Consider the following 27,505-nt stretch of genomic DNA (forward strand, 5'->3'; position numbering starts at 1 on the left):
TTTTCTAGCCTTCAAACCAATTTACGATCTAGCTGACGTGCTCCTCGTTTCACTAACCCTGGCCAGTCAGCGCCGTCTCTGCCACCGAGCAGGAAATCAATCTGTGCAGATTTTTGACTCCATCAGCCTTCGTACCTGCTGCATGCAGTTGTGGAGGAGTTTGGCAAACTTTGGGTAAGAACTGCATCCAAACTGTGTTTGCAACAGCTCCCAGCAATTTTCCCCTCCCTGCTGGAGCACCTCCCCAGGGCACCATCTCCCCCCCCCCACCCAGCCGGGTGCACCCGGAGCACCCGAAGCCCCAGGGACGGGTTTGGCTGCATCCTTTGGACAACCCTGGAGAGGGAGTCCTGAGGCTGCAGAGAGCCAGCTCGTGAATAGACGGCAAGCGTAGCGCTGGGGTGCTCTTAGGGCTAGCGTTGGTGTCATTCCTGCCCTTCTCTCGCGGATGAGAGCTTGAGAATGCAAGCTGCTGGGCTTAACGTTTGCAGGACTAGGACGCGCCAGGTGGACTCATTTCCTTGACTTTTCAGGGATTGTGGAGACACAACTGTCGTGCATCTCACGGGCCGCTGTGAATCTCTCTGCACCAAAGAGATGCACCAAGATAAACTTCAAGCAATCTGAAACTAATTCAGAGATCCCAAGGAGATCCCGCTAAGTGACCAGTGTTTTGCTGATGTGCCAGAATTTTTTCTTCCCAATTTTGTTTTTTCTCTGAGCTGTATCAAATGCCTTTGAAGTAGCTTAGTTCAGGCCAAAATTTGTGAATGTTGGGAAACCAGCAGCTCTGAGCAAGGAAAAGCCTTTGTAGTCTTTTCAGACACAGAAATGGACTAGGCGGGGTTTTTTCATTATTAATATTTTATTTCCAGGCCTCCAGCATTTGGCCCTTAGCTTCAGCCTGGTCGCATTAAATACACGCTGCAACCCTACGGGGCGCTCGGCAGCCGAGCTGGGAGCTCCCTCGACGGGGAGCCCTGGCGGGGAGAGAGCATCTCCCCTGCCCCGTGTGGCCAGGCTTTGGGGTGCACGTATGGGGCTGAAACTGGACTGGCTCCGAGATGCAAAATGGTGCCTCTCCTGGGCTCTTGCGTGGGTTAATTAAGCCTGTGATTAATGTCAGGAAATCCAACTTTGGTTACGATGTACGCGTTGCTTCAGCTGACAGACGTGGAGGTCAGCGACTAGGAATTGAGCCATTTGGATCTGGTTCGCGGTTGGGTATCCAGCCTCTTGTCCTCAGTGCTTAAACTGGAGATTTGTTTGGAAGTGGTGGACACGGTTCCCGTTTCCGTATGATTTCCAGTCTGGCGCTGTGAGAAGCACCACGCATTGTGACAAGGTGGAAAAAGAAGATAAAAACAAGATCACGTTCCACGTTTAGGTGCTCCCTGAGCCGAGCAGCACAGGTCCGTATCTTGCAGCAGGAATCTTGCTGTGTCAGTAACGCCCTTGCAAGTGGAAGCCGAAACTAATGTTATTTCTGTCGGGGATTTAGGGGTTTTGTATTTTCCTGTAATACTGTGTTCCTTTCAATCCATTTCAAAAGAAAAAAGCTACAGAAATTCAAACACAAAACAGTCTGGATGTCATCTGGAAGTTATTTGACCTCTTACATTGGCTCTAGAAGAAATCATAAACAAATAAACAAATAAAGCTTCTTTTCTAAGATTAAAAAAAAAAAAGGACACTTCATTTAATAGCTAGATTGAAAAACAATTTGGAACTTAGTGGGGGGTTTTGTGTGTGGCACAAGAAAGGAAGGAGGCCGTTCTGTTTGCACGGCGAGAGGCGATGCTGCCCGTCCGTCTGGCACTAACCCCTTGTCAGGGTGGGTGGAAATTCCCGTTGTGCTGAGCCCCCCATGGCGCACGGCCCCGCGCCTCCTGAACCTCCTGAAGCTGCTGGATTTGGGGTCTTGATCTGGGGGATTTCGATGGTGCAGGAGGGGATGCGTTATTTTATCCTCGAGGGAGTGAAAGCTTCCAGCTGGTATTTGGAAAGACTCTGACTGGATGGCCGCAGCGCTCCCCAGGTGCTCTAAACCTACTCGAAGATCAGCAGCCTGTTTCCCTGGGGAGTTTCATAGACCGGTTTTCTCTACTTTTCAAAAGCTTTTAGGCCTAAACACGCAGTTTGGAGTGTGGGGACGTCCCTACTTTTTTCTCATGAGACGTGGTCTCATCTCTCTCCCTATCTACCCCAGGAACGTGAGGCACCACTGTACGTCTCTTGGGTGAAACATGTTAGTAGACATAAACCAAAAAACGTCTGTTCTGCTGCGGACAGCTCCTTAGGGTGCTGTGGGAGCCTCTTGCTCAGTAGTTCTGCAGATGTTTTTTGTACGTGGCTTTCTTGGAAGCCAACCTTGTTAGACGTGGAGCATTTCTGCGTGTCCCTCCGAAGGCAGTCGGGATCTCTTCCTTCAGCGTCTTTGTCCGAGGAGATCAAAGGAGGGACAAAGGAGCAGTTGTGTTTGGTCAGAACGGGGACTCGTTCAGCCTCAAAATACCAGGAATCTTCTGGGCATGAACTTGGGCCCACGGCCCAGCTGAGCTTGAAAACCCCTTTCCTCCCTTCTGGAAATAAGTGGAGAGAACTTTTTAGCGACCTGCCCGGAAGGGCTGGACCAGTTTGAGAAATAACAGGTCTTTCGATGCAGGAGAATTGTTGTGGGTGGTCTGTGCTTTCAGTCAGGCTGAAAGGGCTGGTTTGGTGGGGTTAACCTGCACGTCCCCACCATGCCCCGAGCGTACGGGCTCCCCGGGGTTTGGGCAAAGCGGGTTTCTCCCCGGCGGTGGGGGTGTGCATGCACTCACCCTCGAGTACTTACGTGTTTCCATTAAGATAATTCAGCCCACAAAACACGTAGCCAAGGGTGATAGAAACTGAGGAATGCAGACTCGTTCTTGGCAGCTTGCGTCTGGCTTGGAAGCGTTTCAGGGGTTGGATTAGATCTCGCTGCTCCGGGGGTCAGGCCTGGGGTAATTGCGGAGGCAGAGGTGGAGCGCGGCTGAACCGGGGATTAGCGCGGCGCTGAGTGGGGGGCTGCCATCGATGCAGGTGACAATGACAGCGCACCGGGAAAGTCTCATCCCAGGCATCTCCGTGCTGCTGTACTATTTCCAGGAGTATTGAGCCCGTGGGGTGGGAAGAGACAGCAAAGAGATGGCAAAGCTGCTCGGTGTTCAAGGCGTGTTTCTGCCTGGGGCGAGGAGGGAACGTGAAAGCGCCCCGGGCTTGTCTGGTTCTGCTTGGTTTGCTCCGGGGGGGCCCAAATACCTGAAGTCCCATGGTGAAAATTGGACTTTTTTCCCTACTGTTTGCTCTGTGGAATTATTCCTGGTGTCATTACTTCGCCTGGCTTTGTGCAATATGTGCATTGTATGCAAATAAGTATGGCAAAAACAATGTCAGCCAGGCCTGCGTTTGAGAAAAGTTAATATTTCTCTTGGCAGTGCTAATGGCCTTTGTTCCCTGGGTGCTGAATTAATTTCTTCTGCAGGCTCTTGCTCCATGCGCGTCACGACAGGGCCTGAGTGACTTGCTGAAAGGGCTCCGCTTTTCACCTAGGCGGAAATTCCTTTTTGCAAAATGCAGGTCGGGTACGTGGCCGTTTCTGTACGGCTTCCAGAGCAAGACATCATCGGACCAGAAGATAAAATTAAACAGTCTGATGCGAAGCTACCACGAGCGAAACTGAACCGGCCTCGGCCTCGTGCTTGGGTTTCTGTGGCTCACTGGGCTGCCTGCGCCAGGAGGCTCCCGGCTGGGAGGCGCGGTGGGTCCGGAGCCGTGGCTCGATGATCGGGGCGTATGGCAAGAGGGCCACGAGCAAGGATTTGGATTTCGTCCGCTGTCAGGAAGGGCTGAGAACAGAATCGGTGCTGGTCTGCGCTGCACTCGGTGGGCACGGATTGCCCGTGCGGTGGCTGGGCAGGACGGGCTGCTGATGGGGTATCACAGCGCCAAGGCTCTGAGGTCTTTCCCAGCCACTCCTCCGGCTGTCGGAGTGGTTCTGCTCAGACACCCGGGAAGGCAGATTTGGGTTTGTTTGCCAGGTTTAACCAAATCCCTCTGGTTTTGCACACGTTGGCCCAGCAGGCAGGAATGGGGAGGTGTTGCATGGAAGCGGCCTGGGGCAGCCGGCTTGGCCATGCCAGAGGAGGACGGACGGTTCTGGGGACGCACACGAAGGTCTTGTGCTGAACCCATCCATTATTCTTGTGTTTATTTCTCATTCTGTCAACTTCGGTTGTGTTTCTGGCAACTGTTTGTTTGCTTTGGGCAGTGATAGTTATATTAGAGTAAATATTTTCTAGTGATTGTCAAGTGTCCAGTTTACTTTAGTTCCTTGCAATTTCCTGCTATTATTAAAGGGAAAACACAGCACCTGCAGAAAGTGGAGCTTTTTCAGGCAAAACTCGTACCTCTGAAATTTAAAAAGGCGTGTTCAGGATTTGAGAAGTGGAAAGGGAAGCGCCAGCTACAAGGTCGGAGCGAGCTCTCCTCTGCGGCTGTGAAACGGTACCATAAAACCTGCGTGAGTCGCTGCTGCCAGAGTGGAGTGGCCATGGGAAACTGACGGCCATACCCTCGTTGTTGTTTACCCTTCCCTTCCTTCCGTCCGTTTCCCATTGAGGCCCATTCCTGTTGCTGCTTGTGTGGACGAAGGAGCAGCGGCTTTGGAGCGGGAGTCGCGTGCGGGTGTAAAACATGCACCGGCTGCGTGCGCGGAACACGCCACAGGCTGCCGGTGCTGTAACAGTAACAGCACACTAAATCCTCAGAGCTGAGCCGTGCCGGGGACGCGTGAGCTGGGACATGTTTCCATTGTGCGGTTTCTCTTTGCTGCCTGCAGTTCCCCGCTCGCTGCCGCTCCCTGCGCAGGCGGGCACAGCCACCGCGTGCCGGCTCGTGCACGGGGCTGGCCCCGCCATGCCCTCCCTGCTTTAGCAAAATTCCTTTTTCTTGCAGCAGCGTGATTGCGGGCTGGATCTTATTTATTTTATCAAAGCCGCTTTTCAATATGAGAACAATTAATAAATGATTACGGAGAAGAAATGCAGCATTTGTTCCCCAATCCCTATAAAGAAGGTAATTGCCTTCTCCGGTGGGAGCGGAGTTGGCAAGAGTTTCACAGGGAACTGTTGAAGTGCAGTGTTTGTTTGACATGTTTTAAACGGTTTACCAAGCAAAATCAGACACAAAAGGAAACCGGGTTGTCAGTCAGCCGCCCTGCCTCGGTCTGTGCGTGGCCCCCCGTCAATCAGAGCACTAGCAGCTTTCCTGCGTGGCTGTGGAGCTTGTGATCGTTTTGGTTTTCAGACTCTGCGGTGTTTTTTTTTTGGTGCATCTGACACGGGCTTTTTGGAGGATCTGATTTATTATATGGATTTAGGCAGAGCATTTGCAAGATTTACTTGACTTTGTGGTATTACGGCAAATGTAAACACATAATTCAACAGCGCCAGAAGAAAATGAAGGTGGAAAATAGCCTTTGTCAGCAGCAGGAGGATTTCAGAGCTGTGAGGAGGGGTAGAGACAGCAGCGTAACCGATGGGCCTTCTCGTGGAGGTGAAAAATAACACGCTGTCACGTTGAGGGGATGTGGAGTGATGCTGGGGGAGCCTCATGCCCTGGCCGGTGCCCACGTTGTCCTGGCCGCGGTGCAGGTGCCGCTCGGGGTCTCTGTGCCGCGGACGCGGAGGAGCGCGGGGCCCGTCGGAGCTGTGCAGCCGGCTGCTTTGCTCAGATGGATCTTGTTTGAGCTCCAACGCAAGCAAAAAGATAAGAAACAGAAACATGGGCTGGAGAGAGGTTTGACAGCCAAGTTTTGCAGAAACCAGATGGCATTCCTCGTTTTTCTTTCACCCAAGTAACGTGGGTTATCCCACCTATCTGCCTGTGGGTAGGGAAACGCCGCCCTCGCACCCAAAAGCCTGGCTTTCGCCAGATTTTTGGCGGTGGTTGCGGCGGGCTCCCTGGTTACAGCTCGGGCAGATCCACGCAACCAGTCCTGGGCGTGCGGCCCTGACCTGCAGAGGTGACCGGTGAGTTCTGGGGCCCTTGCTGCATCGAGAGGTGCTCTGCTCTTGGGTGTCAGAGGAAGGGAGGCACCTCCAAATCTCTTCCAAGACCTGCAAGTGGAAATGTTAGGGTTTGGCCTCGTCTTTCAGGCTGGGCACCGTTGTACAGCGTTCCTTGAATCCCACTGAGGTTCACTGAATCCCTGCAACGCTACGTGGCCGTGGAGGCAGCGAGTGCCAGAGGCTGGTTGTGAATAATGACTGATAATCCAATGACACCCACCCGGTTCTTGGAGGAATGAGTCAGATGTGCTAGAAAAAATTCATCTCGGGGGGGGAAAAAGGGCTGAAGCAATGGTTTGAAAGTGTTACGATCCCGTAGACTGCTACCAGCATGCAGGACGTCTCCGGGATGCAGATGTACGGACCTGGAGATGTTGTGAGCTCAGCTAATGAAAGCCAGAGCAGCCTCCAGCCCTTCGCTGTGGCCTCGCGGATCACGGTTTGGAGAGCAGAAGCGGGAAACCGGAATCTAGACTTTTTTTTTCCCCGTGTTCATTGCTAATTTCCAGCCATTACACTTTTATACGTGGTTAACTGCCCTTCCAAAGGCTTCATTTATCTCCATTTCAGAAAGCAGCAGTATATCTGTGTTCGTGAAGGACTCTCCGGGTTTCTGCTTTAAGTACTTTTAGATCCTCAGGTGAAATTAGATCCAGTATATCAAGAGTTGAAAAGCGTAGCCTGGAACCTAGAAAACAAAATTGAAAGCAGGATTCAGCTTATTGTGTTGTCTTAAACCCAGGTCTGATTTCAGTTAAGAACTTGGCAAGCTGCGGTGATAGGCATGGTATAAAAACGGCTGGGAGATGAAGGCCAACCCCGCTGCCCCGCTTTGGGGAGAGACGGGCCTTTTTCGTGAGCTTTTAAGAATGAAGTGGATTTGGAGGGTTTAAAAAAAAAATACAACTGTGGGAGAATGTGAGTGGGAAAATAATGGCACACGGAATGAGCTCATGGAGCCTCGAACTGATGTATCTGGGGAGTGAAGTGTCACGTGCTGATCGTGTTGGGCAAATCTCTTGTCCCTCCCCGCCATCTCGCCCGTGCTCCGGCACCAGGAGCTGCAGCCCACGCGATGCCACCGCTCGTCCCCCCACCGCCAACCCCAGAGCGTGGCTGCTCTGCGCCTTTCTCTGCCTTCATTCTCTGGCCTTGTTTCCTGTTTCCGCCGCATCTCGCGCCGTTTTCGCAAGCTTGGCCACTTTAAAACACAAGCGGAAACCGATGGTGGTGTCCAAACTTAGTAACATATTGGATAGCTTTGCTCACAGTAATTGCCTCTTTCTTTTCATCTTATCTCGGCGTTTAAAGAACAACAATACCTCATCTCGGTAAAACTTGGAACCTCTTTCCTGGATGTTGTTTGGTGAGTCGGGCTGGCGGTCCAGCAGTTGTTCAGCTGATCTCTGAAATCTGCAGGTGATCCAAACTGAAGCGTCTGGAGCTAAAAGGTTGCACCTTTGGTGTTGTCAGAAATCATTTAAATTTCCCGTTTGATCTCCGAGATGCTCTTTGCTATTAAGGAAAAACACGCACGTCTCCTCCAACGCCTCCCCCGCTGCCTCCCCGTCCTATCAACCCCGCTTTCTTTTTTCCCATTTTAAAATGGGGAAAGGGAACGCGTTTAGCTGTCATGTCAAAAGATTTATAAACCTATTGCTTTACGGAGAGCTGAAAGTTTGGAGCTGCAAATAGTCTGAGTGCCCTTGAAAGGATGCGTTGGGCTGTTTGGGAGTGAATTTAGCATCTGGAAGAGGCAGCTGAGCAAAGTCAGTCGCTTCATTATGACTTTCGGAGCTGTTTGCAGGACTAGGGATCCTGAAGCAGCCACATAAAACAAACTGCTCATCGAATACGATGCATGAAGTAAGCTAATGAACACGGGTAAACAAATCGCGGTGGTAATTTTGGTAATTTGTAAATGTAACGTGCACTTGCAGAGCTCCACAGAACTCACTGCATTTTGGAAAGGCGTTTGCTGAGCCGTGCCTTTGGAAGCAGCTCGATGCAACGCGCTGGCCCAGAAGACTTCAGTCTACAATGAAGTTGTTACTGAAACGCTCCCCAGCTGTGTGAGCAATATATCATCCCCTCTTCGCATTGAAATAAAAACAATCATTGCCACTGAATCCTGAGCGGGCCCCAAAATGGCAGAAACGGGCTATAACCAGGTTTGTCTTAGCAACTTTTGTGAGCGTTGGCTTGTGCCATCTCATTAATTGCGCCTGTTCCCCGCCTTGTGGCAACCACCTCCGAGGCACGGTGCGTGCCAAAGAAACGTCAGCACGCTTTCTGGTATCTCCACTATGTTTTTACACCTGCCAATATACCTGTTTTTTCCTTCTGGTCTTCCTACAGCTGTTCTGTGCTCGCTCTCATTGCTGACTCTGCTCAGCATCCGCGTTCGCAGCCTGCAGCAAGCTCCCCGGTGTCTGCACCTCCTCCACCTGGGGCTGGCCACGAGCAGGAGGCTGTGTCTCCGTGGCCGGGTGCCCTAGAGTTGTGTCTTCTGATGGCAGCTGTAATTAACCTCTGCTGGGCACGTTAAAATGTTTCTTAACTACGAGGATGCCCAGAGGCGTGTGCAGTCGGTGCCGGCATCCTGCCTGGAAGTGCTGCTCCTCTTTGATTTTCCTTATCAGTGCCTTGGCAGCGGGCTCCTGCCCAGTAATTGCATTCAGGCTTGACGTGGATTAGCGTTAAAGCTGGAAGTTTAATCCCGTAGCTGGAGGCAGTGGCGGATACAAGTGTTGCTCTTCAGTTACTCCTAAATCGCTCTGCTTTAGCAGAGTCCTGCGCTGTGCCGTTGGGACCTCGGCGAGCGGTCTGAACTGCGCTGCCTCGGCGTGTTTCCGCTGGAAGTGGTGCGGCGCGGCTCAGGAACACGGCAGTAAAGGGGCTGAGGTAGTTTGGGTCGTTCACACCTGCTACAGGAAACGCCGTATCCTGCTCAAGAAGTGGATATGGCCGTAGCACGTGTTGGTTGTCTATATAATGGAAACTATTTTCCATAAAGTTTCCTATATTGCGTAGCTGGAAGGCTCTCAGACGGGTGGGAGAGCGAGCTGTTTACACACAGCAAGTCTGCTGTCTGCCCAGGGCCACCAGGGAAAAGACAGCGGTGCCTTCAGTTCCCCGGTCAGAGCGAGGAGACGCTCGCTGATCACATCTTCAGCGTGGTGAAAACTCGAGGGCTGAGCACTGCGTTTCAATGCGACAAATTCAAAGCCTTGAAAAAGAAATACTTCTTTGCCCTTTACATCTCTCTGTAAAAATTTTTCATCACTGATTTCATTGCTTTATCAGGACTAAAATGAGAACCATTGCTTACGAGCAAATACAGCGTTTGAATGGGGGCCAGGAATTCCTTTTACAGTATAAGCTTTTGTGTGAAATAAAAGCCAAACAGCTGCTCACAACTTAAGTCGGAGTAAGTGATCTAATGCTATTGCTCTGGCCTCAAATTTGAGGCTAAATTGTTTCTTTGCCAAAGACCTCGTGCCAACCTACCTGGTCCCAATTTGTGAGAACAAAGTGCGTTGTTTCTGCTGCTCCGGGAGTGAAATCTTTTCATTTGACGTTTTTTTCCATCGTAATTTCACCCCTGATGTAGGAAGCCTCTGCAAGGCTGAGACTCTTCTTGCCTCTGAGCTATGTCTCCAGAGCTGAGCACCGGTGGAGCACTGAGCCTCTTGTCCTCAGGGAAGAGCTTGATTTGGGTCAAGGCAGGTATTAACATACCCAGGTGACTTAATGAAGGGTGCCTGTGAACTTGGAGAGCTCCTAAATCCAGGAGGTAACCAGGAACGGGTGCACGCGGGGCGGTTGCTTTCCAGTTGTCTAATTCTTCCTCCATGCAACCCCACTCGGAGGTCATTGGGAAGGAGGGAATGCTTAAAATAAAAACTGTGGCTCAGCGGTGCTCAAACCTAAAGCAATGTTTGCATGCTTTAGGAAAAAAAGGTTCAATTACCGAGAAGCAAACTTTCCTAGCGATGCAGAAGGCAGGATGTCGCCCTCCGTGCTTGTTAGACGCGGGCTGTGTCTGTCAGACATGCCGCTAGGTACTTGCCTGCCCACAAAAGGTTTTAATTTCCATCGAACCTAAAGAGAAATCACTTCGTACTCGCTGAGTTGTGCCGTAAGCGTACCGTTGGAGCTTACGTTGCTGCAAGATTTATTGTGACTGCGTCAGCAGAAGCGGGGGAAAAGCCGTGTGGCCGAGGAACGCCACGGCCTGGCCCCTGATGGCAGCGGCCTGGTACGGGTAAAACCTCCGAGCAGCTCCAGCCGTGTTCATCGCAGGGCAAACCGGAGGACTTAGGTGCTGGTCTGGAATAAGTTTATTTTGATAGAAGCTAAAAATGAAAAACCTTGAAGCGCTGCATGCATCCTATTTGGAAGCTTGTCTTGTTTATTGAGCGTTTTGCTATCAAAACCTAACTGCAGTTTTTAAGAGTTTAGGTGTGGTGGCGTGATGCGCCCAGGATAAAATGTACGTGCAGAGAAAGTGGGGAAAAGTCCCTGAACTCAGCTGGTCCGCCTCTGCTGCGTTAAACCAGCCACCTGGTTCACACGGACCTTCTACGTGTGCTGCGTCTGGCTCCTTTCATCCCCCCAGCTGCTGGTTAGAAGGCGTTCTGGCAGCGAGCAGCATCATCTCGTGCCTGCTGCCCCTCTCCTCGGACACATCTCTCGCTCTCCAGGGTCACAGTGGCGTTAATAACAGCCCTGCCCTGCGTGCCGAGCGGCGGTTTGACAGCATTGCTCAGGGTACCTCTCCCAGAGCTGCTCAGCGAGACGTTTACTGCTGGAGCGGAGTTCCCCATGGCTGAATCACGTTTCCCTGAAGTGACACTGCCCAGCACCTCTCCCGCCTCGTGCGCCGTGCCTGGCCCAAGCGGCGAATCGAACCGCACGCGGTCAGCGATCGCCTCGTGCTGTTCCTGCTGCAGCGCAGTCCGGCGCGCACAGGCCTCTCCTGCGGCTCTCCGCTGTGGTTCCCTGGCTTCAGGGGTTTGCTGGTGGCAAAGGAACACACCACACACCTCCCCCGTGTGCACGAGAGGACTTCGCTTCCCTCCTTTCCCTGCCGTCAGTAGCTGGCTGCTTGCAGATGCTCAGGCACGTTGGGAGAAGGATCATCTGTGTCCGTCTTGTAGCCCTTCGCAGGACAGATGCCTTCTCCCGAAGTCCCCGTGGTGGTTTCGCTGGGTGCTTCGCATTGAGAACAATTATTTTGAAACAGCCAACATTGTTCACGTCCGTGGCTTAACGAGATTTATTGGTGTAACCCTGCTGTCAGGGTGATAAGACGTGATTAATTTATTTTCTGTGTAGTTCAGTCCTTACTTAAATTTCACCGGGGCTTCATCAACACCAGCTTGTTGCTCATCACCTGGCCAGCTTGCTGGAGACTGCAGGCTTTTCTGGGAGCCAAACTGATGTAATACCGTCGGGTTTTCAAAATCAGTCATCGGCGTTTGATCCTGGCCAAGTTCGGCGTAAAAATAGAAACTCCGAATGGCGGCAGCGGTCAGGTCAGAGCACAACTGAAATCCCCAGCGGCGTATTCCTCAGCTGCCCCTTATCTGAACCATCTGCTGGAACACGCCTGTGCTGCTGGGCTCTTGCTTGCACCACCGCACAGAAGGACCCGTTCCTAGCCACGGCCCTTCCTCCTCACGTGCGTTCCGCGGGGAAGGGGTCTGGCTGTGCGGTTCTGAAGTGGCTTGTTTCACCGGGATGCGCCTTTGCTTTGTTATTTGAGGCACGCAGCGTCGTGGAGCCTTGGCCCGGGGTCAACGCAAATCATGAAAATAGAAACAGCTCCCTGAGCTGCCCGGGAAGCCTTCGATGGGGGGTCCTTGGCCCTGCCTCTTCACTACGGTGATGGTCGTGAGGAAGCGTGTAGAGAACGAGGCGGAGGAGGAGGAGGAAGAGCTTCCTGCATGCTGAAAACTTGCTGGGAGGGGGGGGGGGGAGAGGGTTTGCAACAGAACTGCTGCTTTTGAAGATCCCAGGAGGAAGAATTTAAGAGCTCTTTTCAAGATGCTGAAATTGAGATTTGGAATAGTGCAGCACGGGATGAGCTTTGAAACAGGAAAACTTTGATTTTTATGTTAACGTTTATTGGTAACGGGGAAGCTAACTCTGCTGGTGATACTAGCGTGAACGCTGCGGGCGTGCTTCTAGGACCTGCTTGGCCCCATCCCTCCTGCTTTATGGTTTGCACGTGGCAGATCAAGCTCTTGGTTTGGGGAAGCTGAGAAACGAAGGGTGGGGAATGCCCCAGTGGGCACCAGCCATGGGCTGCATCCTCAGACGTGCTCCCGTACAAAGGCCATTTAAATGCAAAGTGTAAGCTTGTTTGCTTAAAGTCCATCGAGTATTTACTCCTGTGTGGTTACTGGGATCATTTTGAGGCGTACGAGGAGCGGGGTCATTCAGCTGCTCTCCAACTCCTGCCTTGCCAGTTTCTCTTCGGCAGTTTGTGCGTGTTGAGTAACACGGGAAATGACAGGCTATGGTAGGATCTGTGGGATCCTGGATCTGGGACAGCTAATTCTGATTGTAGATAATGAGCATTAGTTTTGAGCACTTCCGCGCTCCAAAAACGCAATTCATCAAAACCCAAGTACTTTGTGTCAGAGCTGAACGTTGCACTAGAGGTTTTGTAATCCAACATGTCAAACTTGTTTAAATGTGAGCTCCTAACTGAAAGCCCGAGGAAGCAATAAGTGCTTCATTATCTTGCTTACCTTATGGAAGTGTCTTACAGTTTTTTTTGGGGGGGGAAAGAGAAAATGAACTCATTGCTGCAAGAAATGCACGACCGTTTCTTGGTCTGTAGAGGTGCTCCCAACGCATCGCATGAGGTTTTTGGGGTTTACAGGCAGGCTGGCGCGTTGTGCCGTAAGCTTACTGACTGCCGCGGGGCCGTGCTCCGCTGCACCTGCCGAAGAGCTGGGCGCCTCGGTCCCCGGGGACTCCTCGCCTCTTCCAGGAGGCGGCTTCGTGTTGGCGAGTGCTGGAGCAAGGAGCCTACCTCCGCGCGCCTGCCGAAGGAGCCGTCCTTGAGGGCATCTGCTGGTCCGTTCCAGGCAATGATTTGTTTACCATTTTCTAAACTTTTCTAGGTATTCTGAGCATGCAGAAGCGTAGGGGTTTGATGAACAGAGGCGGTCGCCTCTCATAACGAACCACAACAGCCCGTGTGCTGGTGTGCAGGCGCCCGCCTTCTGAAGGGCTTTCAAAGCTACCGTCCCAGGGTTTGCACTGACGCAGCTGCCTCGGCACAGATGTGTAAGGCTGAAATGTAAATCTTCCCACCTTGCACATGGCAGCCCGCACAGCTGCCAAAACCTGCATCCTCCTGGTTTCAAAAGAAGGCGGGGAGCGCTCCGTACATCTGCTCCTGCCCTGTGCCAGCGCGTTATCTGAAAGTGGCCTGAGCAAGAGCAGCCATAACAAAAGGCAAACGACCCGCGTTTGATGTGAGTGCAGTTGTGGCTTCATTCCAGTCACTCCTTCATCTATATTTCAATTTCAGTTTATCTTCGTGCCCTGGTGACTAAACAAAAGAGCTGTACGCGCTTGACTGTTTGAAGAAACTGTCTCTGGGTGTGGGGAAAAAGGGAGAAAAATGATTTTAGGGGGGGATCCAGAGCACCGAGCGAGCAGCACAACCTCTCGCTTTAAATGTAGCGTGATCGGCGCTTTGGCTTGTTTCCACACGTGCCTATATATTGTTTCACTCCTTGGATGATCTTGAATATTATTTTTCCCTTTGTAACAAACACCCACACAAGGGGCAAGGAGCCTTTGCTGGCTACAGCCAGGAAAAACCCTGAAACGCCCCAAATTTGTCTCTGGTCTTGAGCTGTGCCCACGCTGATGTATCTCTCGTGTGGGATTTGTTGCTGCTGGTGAAGGATACGTTTGGGACACGGACTCGCTTTGTCACCTTGCTGGGGTGGATTAAGGCTGCTCCCGCCAGCTCCGTGCCCCATCTCATCTCGCTGGGAGCCGCTCGTTGTAGCCCAGCTGTCGTTCAAGGAGAGCTTGTGGCGTAAACCTTTGGTGCCCGGGTGCCAGGCTGCTCTAGGCAAAACACACCACCTCGAACGCTGCCCCGTTGTGCCAGCTTGGGTCCTGGAGCTGCCTTCTTCCCCAAGAAATGGAGCACAGCTCCCCAGCACGTGGCAAGGAGGATGCTTGTGTGCATCCTTGCTCGGGCAGGCTGCGTGGAGGCATATGAAGGGAAATCATTCCTTGCTCGTTCTGTATCTTGAAAGCAACTGGATCACATATGGAGCTGCAAGGAGCTTTCCTCTGCTAACAACCAGAGCTTGCTTTCTGGGTGGCTTTTCTACTAACATAAACCGTAGCCCAGGACTTCAGAGTTCTCAGGGCTCTTGGACCAAATTTGAAATGAATCTTAAATTATTTTCTTTTTTAAAAAAATTTGGAAAACCTCTGTAGAGTGGAGGTGCTGCGTGTTTCCAATCTGTGTCTGGTATTTGCTTTGAATCTTTGGGCCCGTTGGAATCCGAAGCCAAGAAGGTTCATGCAAAACGTTGTGACCCAAAACTGTTTAATCTTAGATCTGTGGTCTCAGAGTCTGCAGTCCGGCCCGAATACCTGATGAGTATCAGCTGAGCAAGCATCGCCGAATCTGACTTCTGTCCGTGAACCATAAACCTTTTCCCCAGGGAACAAGCAAGTAAATCGGCCTTTGTGCAGGAGCAGCCAGCGCGAGCGGGGCTGCAGCTTCCTAGTGCTCAACACCGGGCCCTGCGGTACGCTGCAGAGGTCTCCTTCCTTCTAAGTAAAGCCATATGGGAAAGAAAAAAAATGGGCTTTTCCGAGAGTGGCCGAACCAAGCAATTTGTTCAAGCTATTCGTCTGGGTGACTCATTTTTAACCGGAGGAGAAAAACCAGAAAGGGAAGGCTGAGGGCAATTTGAAAAATGCCAAAAGGGCAGAACGGGAAACAATCGAAACCACTTCGAGCTCACAAAAATGAAAATTGGAAGAAATGCCAACTGCGTTGGCGGGCCCTCCGAAATGGTGTAAAACTTGATCTTTTTGTGCTGGCATCGAACACACACCTTAATTTTGGCGAACGCCGATTTACCTTATGCCCATCAGCAAGGCGGGCGGTCATAACGTTCATAAACTCATGCAGCTGAAGTGCCAGGGCCCAGCAATGCCGCTTCCCAAGTCTGGGAGTGCCGGATTTAATTAATTACCAGGGGCAAAATAGCGTTTGACACGCGTGGTGCGATGGCCCTGTTTGCCCCGGCACTGGGGGCTTACTGAATTTACAGAGCGACCCGGTTTGCACTTACCCAATTAGCAATGGGTAAATTAGTTCAGACAGGGATAATTTACCGCCCTGCGGAGAACGGTGTTATCTGGGCTCTCGACAACATTCTGTGAGCTACAAAACCAACGTTGACTTTAATGTTTCATTTCCTTGCCCGCAGTAGACGGCGTGCGCGGCCGCTGCCCAGCAGAGCGGCGGAGCCATCCCCGGCCATTTGCTGTGAACTTTTTACCTTGTTTCTGCAGCTCTTCCTTAGACGCACCGATCAGCTCTTCCTCGGGCCGGCTCCACATAGCAGTGTACTTGGTGCTCTTCCTTTGCGTTATTACATCTGTCAGCTGGAAGGCTCGTGGAGCTGTCAGGAACCGCGCGCCGTGCTCGCGCGCAGGCTGTTTAGCTTGAGCGTGACACGTTGTTTAGAAACAGCCCGCTCCGTGCTCCGTGTTCCTTCTCCTCTCCAAGCTGTCTTTCATACAGATGTAAATAAAGAACTCCCGGTACTGATAGAGCGGGGCTGGGATGGGTAGGAGAAAAGGCCCAGCGATTGCCCAATTGACATTAATGCAACATCCATCTTAATTATGCTGAACGAGCATCAGGCTGCGGGGTCTGCGCAGTCGGAGCCGTTAGGGAACAGTTTACAATTAGCATTTATCTTCAAATTCCCAGGCCTCCTTCATTTCCATGGGAGCCTCCTAATGGGGTTTGAAGCTAGAGGCGGAACTTGGACGCAACGTTCGGTGGTGTCTGGGTCAGGCGGAGATGTCTCTTCCATCGCGCCAGCAGCGGTTCTCCTGAAGGAGCCCCGGCGGTGCTCAGGTGCAGCTGCGGCACCTGCGGGTGTCTGGGACCTGCTGCCCCGCGCCTCGTCCCATCCCCAGTCTGCTGGCAGCAGCTCTGCTTGCAGACATCTCCCACCATGATGTGCAGACTGGGCTTGGCCACACGAGCACAGGTCCAAGGCCTGGGGCTGCGGCTCGCTGCCGAGCACCCCAACCGCCCGCCGCAGGTGGCGGTGTCCCTCGTGGTCCCTGCTCAGGTTCTCTCATCAGAGACTTCTCCAAATTCGGCTGTTGAATGGCAGCAGGATTCTATGTGTTGGGTCCAAAACGTTCTTCTTGCTTTTCCTAATCCACTCTTTTGACCATTTTTTTTTTTTTTTCAGACAAATGCAGCAAGGGAAATGGAAGGGAATGAATTTTATTTCCTCTCTCGTCTTTGATTTGTCTCAGTGGTTGCTGCGAGCGTGCTGCACTCGTAGGTCCAGGTGTTACTTCTTCTCTTACAGCTTCCCTTCTGGAAAAGATAGCCCGTAAAGAATTACACCGTGTGGGCAATTGTCGATTTTTCACTTCTGGTGTGAAGTAGTAAGAAATCCCTTTAAGTTTACTACCGACTTTTGTAGCTTTTTGAACAAAGTTTGGTTTCTCGCAGGTTTCTCACGCTCACAGTCCTCGGGGCCCAACCCGAGCTTTACGGCAGCTCGGCACGCTCACCCTCCAGCGCCAGCCCTCCTCTAACTGAGCTAAAAGCATCGCTACCAACTCATTAGTCACTCGTTTCAAAACCCAGCCTCTCCTCCAGCTTCATTAGCGCATTCCCTGCTCCCAAGAAACGCCGTGCCTCCTCCCTGCCTCTAGCAGCAGAGGAGTGAAGCTGTTACGGAGCTGCTCGAGGTGAGGCACGTCGCAGGGCTGGGAGGGATTAAGAGAGCCCCGTGTTTCGAGCAGCCCCTGCAGCAGGTACAGGGGGAGGCCAGAGGCTGCCACGAGGCATTTCATAACGACGGGGGAAAAGGAGAGGACGGGCAGCAACTCCCAGCAGTCGCACAGTGCCTGAGCTGGGCACCGGCACGCTCGGAGTTGGCCCGTTCCCGTGGCTGGCATGGAAAGGGGCTTTTCTGCCCCGCAGGAACCTGCCGGCCAGCTGCTCGAGGAGCTCCCATGGATGTTTTCTACCAACCCCTTGCAGGGTGCCCTGGGCTTGTACCTGCAAATTGTCACCTCCGTAGGGAGAGCGGGGACCGGAGCCCTGCCTGCGGTGCCTGCTGGGGGTGTGCTGGTGGACAGGGGGACGGACGGACGGACGGCTGGCAGGTTTACCCCGACGTTAGAAGAACCCCAGGCTGCACCTGGGGGTCCAGTTACACGGTGGGGCACTGCAGTGTTTATGCAGAAGGGGAAATGTTGATAGGAGCGCAGGAATTCCTGGGGAGCTGCGTTTATTGTCCTTTGCACCTAAAAGCTAACAAAGCAGCGGAAGGCAGAGGGAGCAGGCTTGTGTCACGTATAAAAAGAGAGCTCTTGTTTTTGGTCACGTTGCTGACACCCAGGAAACGCCTCTCCAGCGCTGGCTCACCTCCTGCAGAAGGCTACCAGAAGCGGCTTTCTGTCCCCATCTGCCCGCGTGTGGATCGAGGGCGCGTGGAAGCTGCCAGCTCCCAGCCGTGGGAGCCTGCTTCCAGCAGAGGTTGCAGAACCTCCGCCCGCGGCACAAAAGATGCCACGTTACAGCTGAGCTGGGACCCGGGTGCCGAGCGTGTTCTCGTCTACTGCTTTCCTGCCTTTTATCCTTGATTCAAGGACGTGCTGCCCCTTGCATCGTTTTGTTGACCACCTAGCTATTGCTGCCCGGCTGGGTAGGAGGAGGATCGAATGTTTTACACCTGAAATAGTGGGTGTACGATGGGGTCTCGGCGGCTTTGGCAGTCAGCAGGGGAACTTCTGACTTGGATGATGGTTAGCGAGGAAATTCTGTGATTCTATGGTTAGCGAGGAAAGGCTTTGGTTCCTCACTTGGATCGCTGTTGGGACCTGCAAGATTGCAACTGAGTCCTGGAGCACTTCAGGCCCATTTCCCTCTGCTGTGTGGGCAGTGACAAATTTCAGAAGCTGCTTCCTAGCTGACCTAGGAGCCTCACCCCTGATTTTTTATTAAAGCAATGTGTTTTGTGCAAAAGCCTTCGGGATGGTTTGCTGTTTATGGTAGGTGGGGAGGGCAGGCGGTGGTTTGGATGTAAAGGGAAGGGCTCGTGGCTGCCCTCTGTCCCCTCAGCCCATCGCTAACCCTCTGCTCTGCTTCCACAGGCCCTCCGGGGAGGCGAGGGAAGCCCGGACGGCGCGGAGAGCCTGGTAAGCATCGCGGTCACCCCACCGCTGTCACGGGGCAGGGCACAAACCTCCCGGTACCAACACCATCACCTCCACGTGGCGGGCTGGCTCCTGCTTAAACCGCAGGCTGGCCTCACTGGGGACTCAGATTTATGCTAAATGCTGGTTTTGTATCAATTTTGTATTCATACTCCTTTGTCACTTTGATATCTGCTGGGTTTTCCTCTGTCTCGTGGACTGGGAAAGCACCGAAGTAGTGTCAGCTGGGCAGCAGTGCTGCTCCCCTGCTGCTTGTAGGTTGGAGTGCAGCTGGAGAGGGGAGAGATGTGGTTGGCACTGCGCTGTCTAAGGAAAACAGGGACCTCAGCACAGGAAGGTACCTAGAAAGCTGCAGGTAGTTTGCAACTGCATCTACTTAGCAGGAAACAGATAACATTTCACACATTGTCTCTTAAGCTGTTGAATTTTGAGTGAATTAATGGGGACCAGGGAGATTTTTACTTAGCCGGGAGGCTGCTCTTTGCTGCTCGTTGGCTACAGCAAATACCCAGCGGGGTTTTCTAAACACAGAACTTTCTGGCCATCAATTCTTACTTTTATCTCTGGGGAGAGGGAATCAGGGGTTTTGTTTTGCAAGCTATGAGCTGATCTCTGTGGAAGACAGACAGGCATTTCCCTTCTCCTCCATCGATGCTATTTCATGGTGTTTTCTGAGGCATTTTTGCTCCTGAAGTATCGAGGATTACTCACAGGCAAAGCATGGAAACTGCCCTCGCAGGGACAGTGATGGATCCCAGTTCTCTTCATTAAACCCCGTTTTCCCACCAGTTGTGCTGTAGGAATAACCACCAGCTGGCTTTGATTTTTGTCGTGGTTTTTTTTTTTGAAACATAACCGTGCTCCTCAAAGCCCTTGTTGGAGCACAGCGTTCAGCCACGGTGAGGTCTGCTGATGAATCTGCCACGTTTATGTGCAGGTATTTAGGTACCCATTTTCCAAGGTGTCTTCCTAGTCCATATAAAATTCCGGGAGGTGGCTCCGTTGCTCCCAGCGCTGAGCTCAAGCGTGCCTTTGCCCTCCACTCTCCTTCTCCCTGCTTCACACGACAGCTTCTGAAGGGCCACTGCTGTCACGCTGCAGCACACCCATAGTTGCTACTCGAGCAGCTCCGTACAGACGCCAGCCAGCTCCACGCCGGGTGATCCGCTGGCTCCTGCATGCCCACACGTCCTCAGTGCTGGCTGTACACCCTCGAAAAACTCCAAGCAAACGCAGAAAGCAGAGCGATTCCTCCCAGATCGGTGCTGTCATCGGGTGGTTTCTGAAGGTGCACTGCCGCGTGCTGTCACCTGGCAGGTCTGGTGTCGCGTTGCAGCTGGCTGAGCCTCCGTCTGAAGAAGCAGAAAGCTGCCAGGGAGTCAACGCGGGACCAGCAGGAAAACGAGTCATGAAATAGAGATGCACAAGTTGTTAATAACTGATATTTCTCTGAATTTTTTTTATAATTGCAAAGGAAAATCAAGGAGAGCAGGATATCGCTGGGGACGGGAGAGCCACAGGGCACATGGCAGCGGCGGCCATTTGAACTGATTTCTTCTGAGGCACACGGCTGGCAGCGGCAACACCCCCGTGCATCGCAAGCCACACGCGTGTGCACAAACACTCGGTGGGGCAGAGCAGCGAAACCCAAGCGATGCCATGCAGCCCCTGCGGACCGCTCTGCTCTGCTGCGGATGGAGATGCAGAGAGCAGGCTTCCCTCTGTATATTGGTTTTGGCTTTGCTGCCAGATGTTTGTTTTCATGGAGAGCCTGAAAACATATTTCTGTATTTGTTGGAGAACCTGACCACGCGTAAACCAGGTCCTTGTTCCTGTGCTACAGCTGATAAACGTGAATAAAACTTTGTTGGCCTAGCAGGATAGCAGCCACCCCCAGGGACCCGACGTGGTTATGGTCTTACAGCCTCCAGACAAACGCTGTTGCAGAGCCAGAAGGCTCGGTGCTCATTTCAGCCCTGCCAAAGGAAGCATTTCTTTCTTCTGACAGTCGTTGAAATGGTAACGTTGAAAAACTTTTTCTGGTTCACACTGAAACTTTCAATTTATATCTTTTATAAACAAGCAGAGAAACTCTGCAGAGATCGTCCTGTCCCTTCTCAGTCGCGCTCTCCTGTTAATTTAAGGCAATTCTCAATTGTATTTTTCTTCTGCTCTGATGGGTTCAGATCACAAAGGAAATTAATCTAACAGCTCTGCATTTCTCTAAGCTAAGAATCTGTCATCTTGCAAGCACACCGAGTCAACCACTCTACTACAGAAAGACACAATACTATTGGAGACTAATTTTAAATGAATTCTAGATAAACTGAATTATTTGGACTGTTCTGAAATGGGGCAGCGTGGTTTCACAGGCTTCAAAAAGGACTGAAAACCTGAGCCTCCTGCGGCGGCACGGGCGGCCCCGCTGTCATCTCCTCGCTGACCATAAACACGAAGCCCAGACGCGTCGGGGAGCGTTCCTGTGGCTGTCAGTGCAGCTAAACAAAGCCCGGAGTTATGGAGCCGGGCGGTGCTATCTGACCCGCTTTATTTACTCTAGCAGCCAGCTGGCCCTGGGAATCTTCCCTGTGGCTCCGGTGGGGAGCAGCCGGTGCCATGGGGCTCTTGGAGCAGGTCACTCGTGCCCCTGGCAGTGCCTGCTCTGCTCCAACACGTCCCCAGCTCCGTCAAAATGTGTCAGCGCCACCGCACAGGAGCATCATGCCAGTTCCCACCAGCCCTTGGAAGCTTTCAGCTGAGCAGGATTCCCTTCGTTTCGTAAGGATGGGTCCGTGCTGGGTACGGCTGAAGGATGGAAGAATCGTATCCAGGTCTCTGTGTAACTGGACTGGGGGCTGGCAGCTTGATCCAGAACTCAAAATCCCTCCAGAACAACCAGGAAGGAAACACAGCTGACATGGGAAGTCTGGGAAGTCTCTGCGTACGTCTCTACTCCCAGCACGTGGAGCAAGATCTGGTTCTGGACGTAAACCTCCCGTCCTGACGGCGTGGTGAGGGCAGTTGGCTGTTTCGGGCACAGAAATTGCCTATATGGGTAGGCCTGGGAGGGTTATCGTTATTTGACGAAGTATTTCTTCACTGGAAAGTGTCGACTTAGCAGCACGGCTGTCTCTGGCAGCGAGTTTTGTTTACAGAAATTTTCTGTTTCAGAAACGCTTGTAGGGAGAAGGCTTTGAAATTTTGAAATGGGATAAAACGGCCTTCTCCCCCCGCCCCAACTCTGTTTCCAAATTTACATTACGCTGCAGTTGTTTCTTCAGCCTGAGCTTCTAAAAAAAGAGTTTGGGTACCAAGTAATTTTTTCATTATTCTGTTACATCTCTTCTGTTTACAGAAATACCCCAGCTTGGAACAGGGAAGGCGCCACGGCTCTTTTTAAGGAGCGAGAGCAGAGCAGTTTCTGTGCAGAGAAACATGACTTCTCTCCCAGCCCTACACGTACTTAAGCCCCATATTTTACCCATTAAGACTCTCCCAAGCCTCTTGGCCATGCGACTGTACAACCATAAGCGTACAGTTGTTCTTACTCAGCGCGTGTGTGCGTGCGAGTAAATCATAGAGGGCTTTCTGTTTATTTGGGCATTTCCAGTGCTCCCTGCGCTTTTGCCATGATTGTTCGTGTCCATACGCCATCGGACATGGAGGAGTGCTTTGGCTTCTACCGAGCGTTAGGAAAAATCTCATCTGTCCTACGTTTGCTCTCAGCAGCAAGCCTCTTTGCTAGAACGTGCACCCGCGCTGAGGCACGGACAGGAGTTACGGAGGCCAGCAGACAGGGACAGGCGTTTCTTCCCGGTGGAGCAAAGCTGATCGGTGACTTCTGACCACTGCAGCTGCCCCCTTCCTCCTTGTCCACGACTTAGTTCTCCCCTCGCAGCATCCCGGCTCGGCAGCTGGGCGCGCAAACACGCGGCACGTGTTTTCGTGGAGACGCTCCAGTGGGTATCCGTGAGCCTGGGGTACGCAGAGCGACGGTAACGGCAGGCAGGCAGGAGATCTGGGTCACTCAGCTGTAAAAGTTCTATTTTCACCTCCCTCTAGCACAACAGTTCCGCTTCCTAAGGAATCTTTTGGTGTATCCAAGCACCTCCGTGCCCTGGCAGTGTCGGGTCCGTGCTGTCCCCCTGGCACAGCAGTAAGGTGCTTGGCAAAGCGTGCCAAGTTTCCCCCGCTACAACAAACCGGCCGGAGACCAAATGTTATGCATTGCAACTTAGTTTGTCTGCCTCCTTTTCCTTCCCAGCTAAGCCCCCAAGTTTCAGATGTACAAAAGCTCTTTCCAACTCTTATTACAACGATTTCTAACTGGTTTCGCTCTTGAGGGCTTTAAGAACAGTCGCTCTACTCAGAATGATTAGCAGCGAATTCTGGCGGATTTCTCTGGAAAGAGCACGTGTCCTGCGCAATGTGCCTGCGCCGAGGAGGTGGCCAGGTCGGGGACAGCCCCTTGGCACGCGACGAACTTCTGTTTGCTGCTGCCTTGCAAAACGCCTGACTGGCTTCCACAGGAGACGGCCGTCTTGGGGCTGAGCCTTGAGAAAACACGTCCTGCAAGCCAGCACGTGATGCTGTGCCTAGAGGGGGGAAAGGTTTGGTTCAATAGGCTTCGCTTTATGCCTTAATGAAGAGCTACTGGCCGTGACTGCCGTGAGGAGGAGCCTAACTGCCCAGGTGTCCTTAGGGAGCATCCTCCGAGGCACCTCCAGAAAGCCCTCGGCTCTGAGCCTTGCGTTTTAAAGGAGCCTGCACGCGCTGGGAGAAAACAGCTGGAAAAAGGAAAAAGGCAGCAAATTCCAAGGAGATGATAATTGGTAGCTGATTGAAATCCCCTATTAAAATAATTTCCTGGCCGATTCTTGTTTGGGACTTAGCTTTTACTTTTCTCCAGAAGGGCTCTTGTGGGTTGCCTGGCATATAAGGGAGTTAATAAATCAGGTTTGTGATTCTCAGTTAATAAATTGGCCGAGATCCACTGACTTCTGTATTTGCAAGAAATTAAACCCAGGAAAGCACGCTAATAACCTGTGTGAATTTTAGCACGAAAACTTGCCTGGCCCTGGGTAGGGGGCAGGTCTGGAGGTTGTTGCCTCCCCTCCGTGCCCCCCATCGCCTGGCTGCGCGCAGAGCTGGCCCCGCTAAGCTGAGGAGCGCGGGTTACTGGGCTGGTTCTCGGCAGCAGGCTCTGCCCCTTGTTCCCTGGTCCCAGTCTTGATTCTTAGGCTTTTAGAAGTTTTGTTATTTTAATTTTTCAACGTATGATTTTTTTAAACAAGCTTAAAAGACCTTGAATATGTGTTAGCCCGAAACACGCTCCTTGTTGTGTATTATAGAATGGCACGCGACGAAGGAAGGCGTTTTGTTCTCCGTTTTAATTTTTCCCACATTTTTTTTTTCTTTTTTAATTGTGATTTGTTTCTGCTTTGGATCAGACGGGGAAATGGAGCATGAAGGAGCCCAAATCGGAGAGCTTTAGGATGCCTCGCAAACGGGAGTGCAACATGGCTTGCATTAGGCTGGGGCTCAGCGTTCACCTCCGGGTAGCGCCGAGCAGGGCCAATGCTGGGAAAGCTGCAGGAATCAGTCTGGCACGTGGCGGGGACCCCTGCCCTGCAGGGGAGCGCAGCTTTTGGTTATTTATTAGTGTTTATTAACTGCTGCTAACCCCAGCTCCAGGCTGTGATACTGGTACACGCAAACCTACTCTAGAAGGTGTTTTTTTTCCCCCTGGACTTAACGCATCCTGCGTCAGCCGCTCAGCGGTCCCTGAGCACAGCAAAGCTCCCAAGCAGCATGCCCAGAGCCTCCTGCACGTGCAGGAGCTCGGTGTTGGGACATGTTTTGAGGTCGGGGGACCGAATGACGGTGACATTTGGGATCTGTGCATCACTCTGGCCTCGAGGGCAGCTGTAGCAACATCCTCGCCAGGTGCTCTGTGGTTGCGCGTGGTGCTCTGGGCAATGCAAGCAATGCTTTGTGACATGCACAAGGCCTCACACGGGACAGAGAAGGGATTCACGTGGGGAAGAGGGTGGAGGAACGGGGTCTTACGGCCGCTGGAAGGCTGCCCTGCCACCAGCGGGTGAGACGGTCCCACACGGGAACGGGCGGGTGGCGTTGAGTGCATCCGGAAAGTCATCGCGTCGGGACTGAACTGCGAAGTGCTGCGACTCCCTGCTTTTTCCCCTGTGATGTGCTTTTATGTAGATCATACTTCATAATCGAGTGACTCTTTTCTTTGTTTTTCTTTTTGTTTTCCAGGCCCTGCAGTAAGTATCGTGGATTTTACTGTTGGATCAACAAAGTTAAGGCTGCCCCTTCCCCCTCCCCTTCCTTTCTGTGGCGTTGCAAAAGCACAGCATTTTTTGGTAGAGGTGTGTCTGGAAGCACAATTGGTACCAGATGCTGCTGTATTTTTTTCACAATTGTAGACAAATGGTGTGGGGGGAGTTTTTAAATGTTTAACTTGCTGCCCTCGGGGACTTCCAGTAATTTTAAACCAAGCAAATATTCAGTAAAAAGAGTTTTCCCTGTAGAGCGTCTTTACTCAGCTTCCATTTAGCTGAACGAGTGCTGTACTAATATTTTAACGTTTTGGTGGGATTTTTAGTCCTAAAGCTCTGTCTTGCTTTTCTTATCTGCTGCGTTTCCATCGCTTCATACGGGTTTAGTAGGCTCGCAAAGGGGGCTGGAGGGAAAGACGTAGCTCGCTTGCTTCTCTTTGAAGTCTTGGGGAGAGTAACGAGCGTTCCTCCCAGTGCGACCAGAAAATTTATGGGGAATTTGTTGTTTGAAGGGGTAATAGTTGAAAATGTGTCAACTCCTCCTTCCAAATGTTCAGACATGCCTTTCGCTGTGCCACCACGTCCAGATCTGATGTTCTCCCGCTGCTCTTGGAGCGAGAATACAGCCTTTCGCTTGGGCCCTCCGAGCTGCTGAGGGATTTTTAAAGAGAATTTATGGGCGTTAGGTGCTTCTGGTTTCCTTCTACCTTTCTTCCCCCAAAGCCGGAGGAGGAGGAGAGGTGCAGGCTGTCGGCAGCCGCGTGTTCCCTTGTTCACCGTTGCATTAACAGAGATGTTTCTTCACGTCGCTCTTCTTACAGAGCCTCACTGGGTTAAAACGGGATCGTTTCAGGAAAAAAAAAAAAAAGCTAACTATTCCTGGGCTAGTTAATTTCCAGCTCTGTACATCTGTCTAAAGGCCAAAAGCTGCCAGGGAAATGCGTGCGGAGCACGGGGGCTGTCACAGCGCCATGGCTGTGCTTCTCCGGGGATGGACGCCGCCACCGCTGGGGTTGGTTCGTGGCGCTTGGCCCTCGGAAACTGGGCTTCTATTTCAAGTTTATTTTTTTAGCCCAAAGAGGGAGTTGAGCTAAATTATTTTTTGGCCAGGTTTTGAAGAAGCAAAACAGGAAAATTTAAGACTTAATGGCTTGGACTTGACCGTTCTTTGAGATCCGAACACATTTGCACGAAAAGTTGTGCCCAGCACTAGCAATAAATCCAAGATACTGACTGGCTCGAGAAACACAAACAAACGAGTTGTCCCTGTTAGTTTGTGCTCCAAAACTTAGGCTGTCAATGAATGAATTCTCCTGTAAATATCCCGTAATTAAAAACTGCAACAGAGCCTCTCTACCCACACAATAAAAATGACTCCGTGGGTTTGTGAAATGTTGGTTCTGGGGGCATTCACGGGGCGAGCACCATCCGAAGGGGAGCGGGCAAAGTCCTGCGGCCGCGTGCTGCTGGGGGCATTTCGGGTGTCGGGGCCGGGCCCTGCGCTGCTTCCGCGGGGTGATGCTGTCATTCCTCTCTGCAAGCAATGCAGTTCGACTTAATTTGAAAAATATTTTTAATTTCTTGCTCAGTGGCAGGTTACAGATGGAGAGGATACAGGCTATTCAAGTCTCCATACATATCCATCTATACATGTCTTTGAAGGGCCTTCTCATGAAGTACTTTGGCTAATTAAAAGGGGGTTATTTAACCATTTCAGCTCTGCTCCTGCTGTTATCAGGGGCTGTCGTCAGCCCACACACGGCCAACTGTGTTACGCTTCTTCACGCGTGCTGTCTGCTCGCTTCTGGTGTCCCCGGCGTAGGCAACATACGGCGCGCTCCTCGTTTTTCTTTGTCTCTCCTTGGTCTCGTTTCCTGGTTCCCACGGCACGATTGAATTGCAAAGGGAGCGCGGGGGAGATTTAACACAAACAAGGCCTTTTTCTCTCCCCCTGCCCTTCTTTAAGAGACAACTCCCGTTTTAGTTCATTTACAAAAATAATAATAATCCTGCATTTTTAGTTGAAGTAGCATGTGCCAGGGACTTCTTTAGACATAATATATAATAAAAGTCCTAGAACCCGCAGAACCACAATATTATTTTATTTCAACAGGACTGCATTTAACTCTATTAGTTTCTTCTGTTCCTTGATTTTGGCCATAAGGAGTTGATTACATCTTACATGTACGGCATCGCACTCTGCTAAAACTGTATCCTCAATTCCGTTGTTCCCTGGTAGCAGTTGTTCTGGTATTTCATTTTGGCTGTCATAAGCTAGTTGTGTCTGTGAAATTATTAGAATTTGTGGTGCAGGATTTGTGGCTGTTGGGTGATTGATCATCCTGTCTGGGAGCGAGGGGTATTCTGCTGCGATGTGCTATAAAACCTCTGTTTCAGAGGGTATTAAAATCACATGCTGGGTAGGAAATTTCTCCAATTGCAGGATAGGCTTACCACACAGTGTAATTAAACATTTACAGTCCCAGATATTAACAGACACTTTATGTATTAGCGTGCTGACTGGGGAGCTCACCAGCGAGAGAGTTACAAGTGTTTCCTATTTGTGCGAGCGCTCCAGCGCCATACGTCTCCATAAAAATCTCACTGTACATTTCATCCCAAGCCTGT

The 27,505-nt window shown here is 51.7% G+C and overlaps 1 protein-coding gene and 1 long non-coding RNA gene across 4 annotated transcripts in view; one reads left to right on the top strand and one right to left on the bottom strand.

Annotated features, from left to right (window-relative positions):
- LOC118174005 overlaps window positions 1-18,564 on the bottom strand; it is a 100,992-nt gene extending 82,428 nt beyond the window's left edge. The window contains exons 1-2 of the long non-coding RNA XR_004754490.1: window positions 18,511-18,564; window positions 8,626-8,630 (exon numbers count right to left, since the gene is read on the bottom strand). This is a non-coding gene — a long non-coding RNA (uncharacterized LOC118174005). The remainder of the gene's footprint in view (window positions 1-8,625; window positions 8,631-18,510) is intronic.
- Window positions 1-27,505, top strand: part of COL23A1 (collagen type XXIII alpha 1 chain) — a 165,100-nt gene that overhangs the window by 100,000 nt on the left and 37,595 nt on the right. For all 3 annotated transcript variants that reach the window (XM_035338986.1, XM_035338988.1, XM_035338989.1), the window contains exons 3-4: window positions 18,513-18,557; window positions 24,855-24,862. In XM_035338986.1, the coding sequence (XP_035194877.1) occupies window positions 18,513-18,557; window positions 24,855-24,862 (53 nt within the window). The remainder of the gene's footprint in view (window positions 1-18,512; window positions 18,558-24,854; window positions 24,863-27,505) is intronic.

Source organism: Oxyura jamaicensis, chromosome 13, assembly GCF_011077185.1.
Source record: "Oxyura jamaicensis isolate SHBP4307 breed ruddy duck chromosome 13, BPBGC_Ojam_1.0, whole genome shotgun sequence".
NCBI classification, from domain to species: Eukaryota; Metazoa; Chordata; class Aves; order Anseriformes; family Anatidae; genus Oxyura; species Oxyura jamaicensis.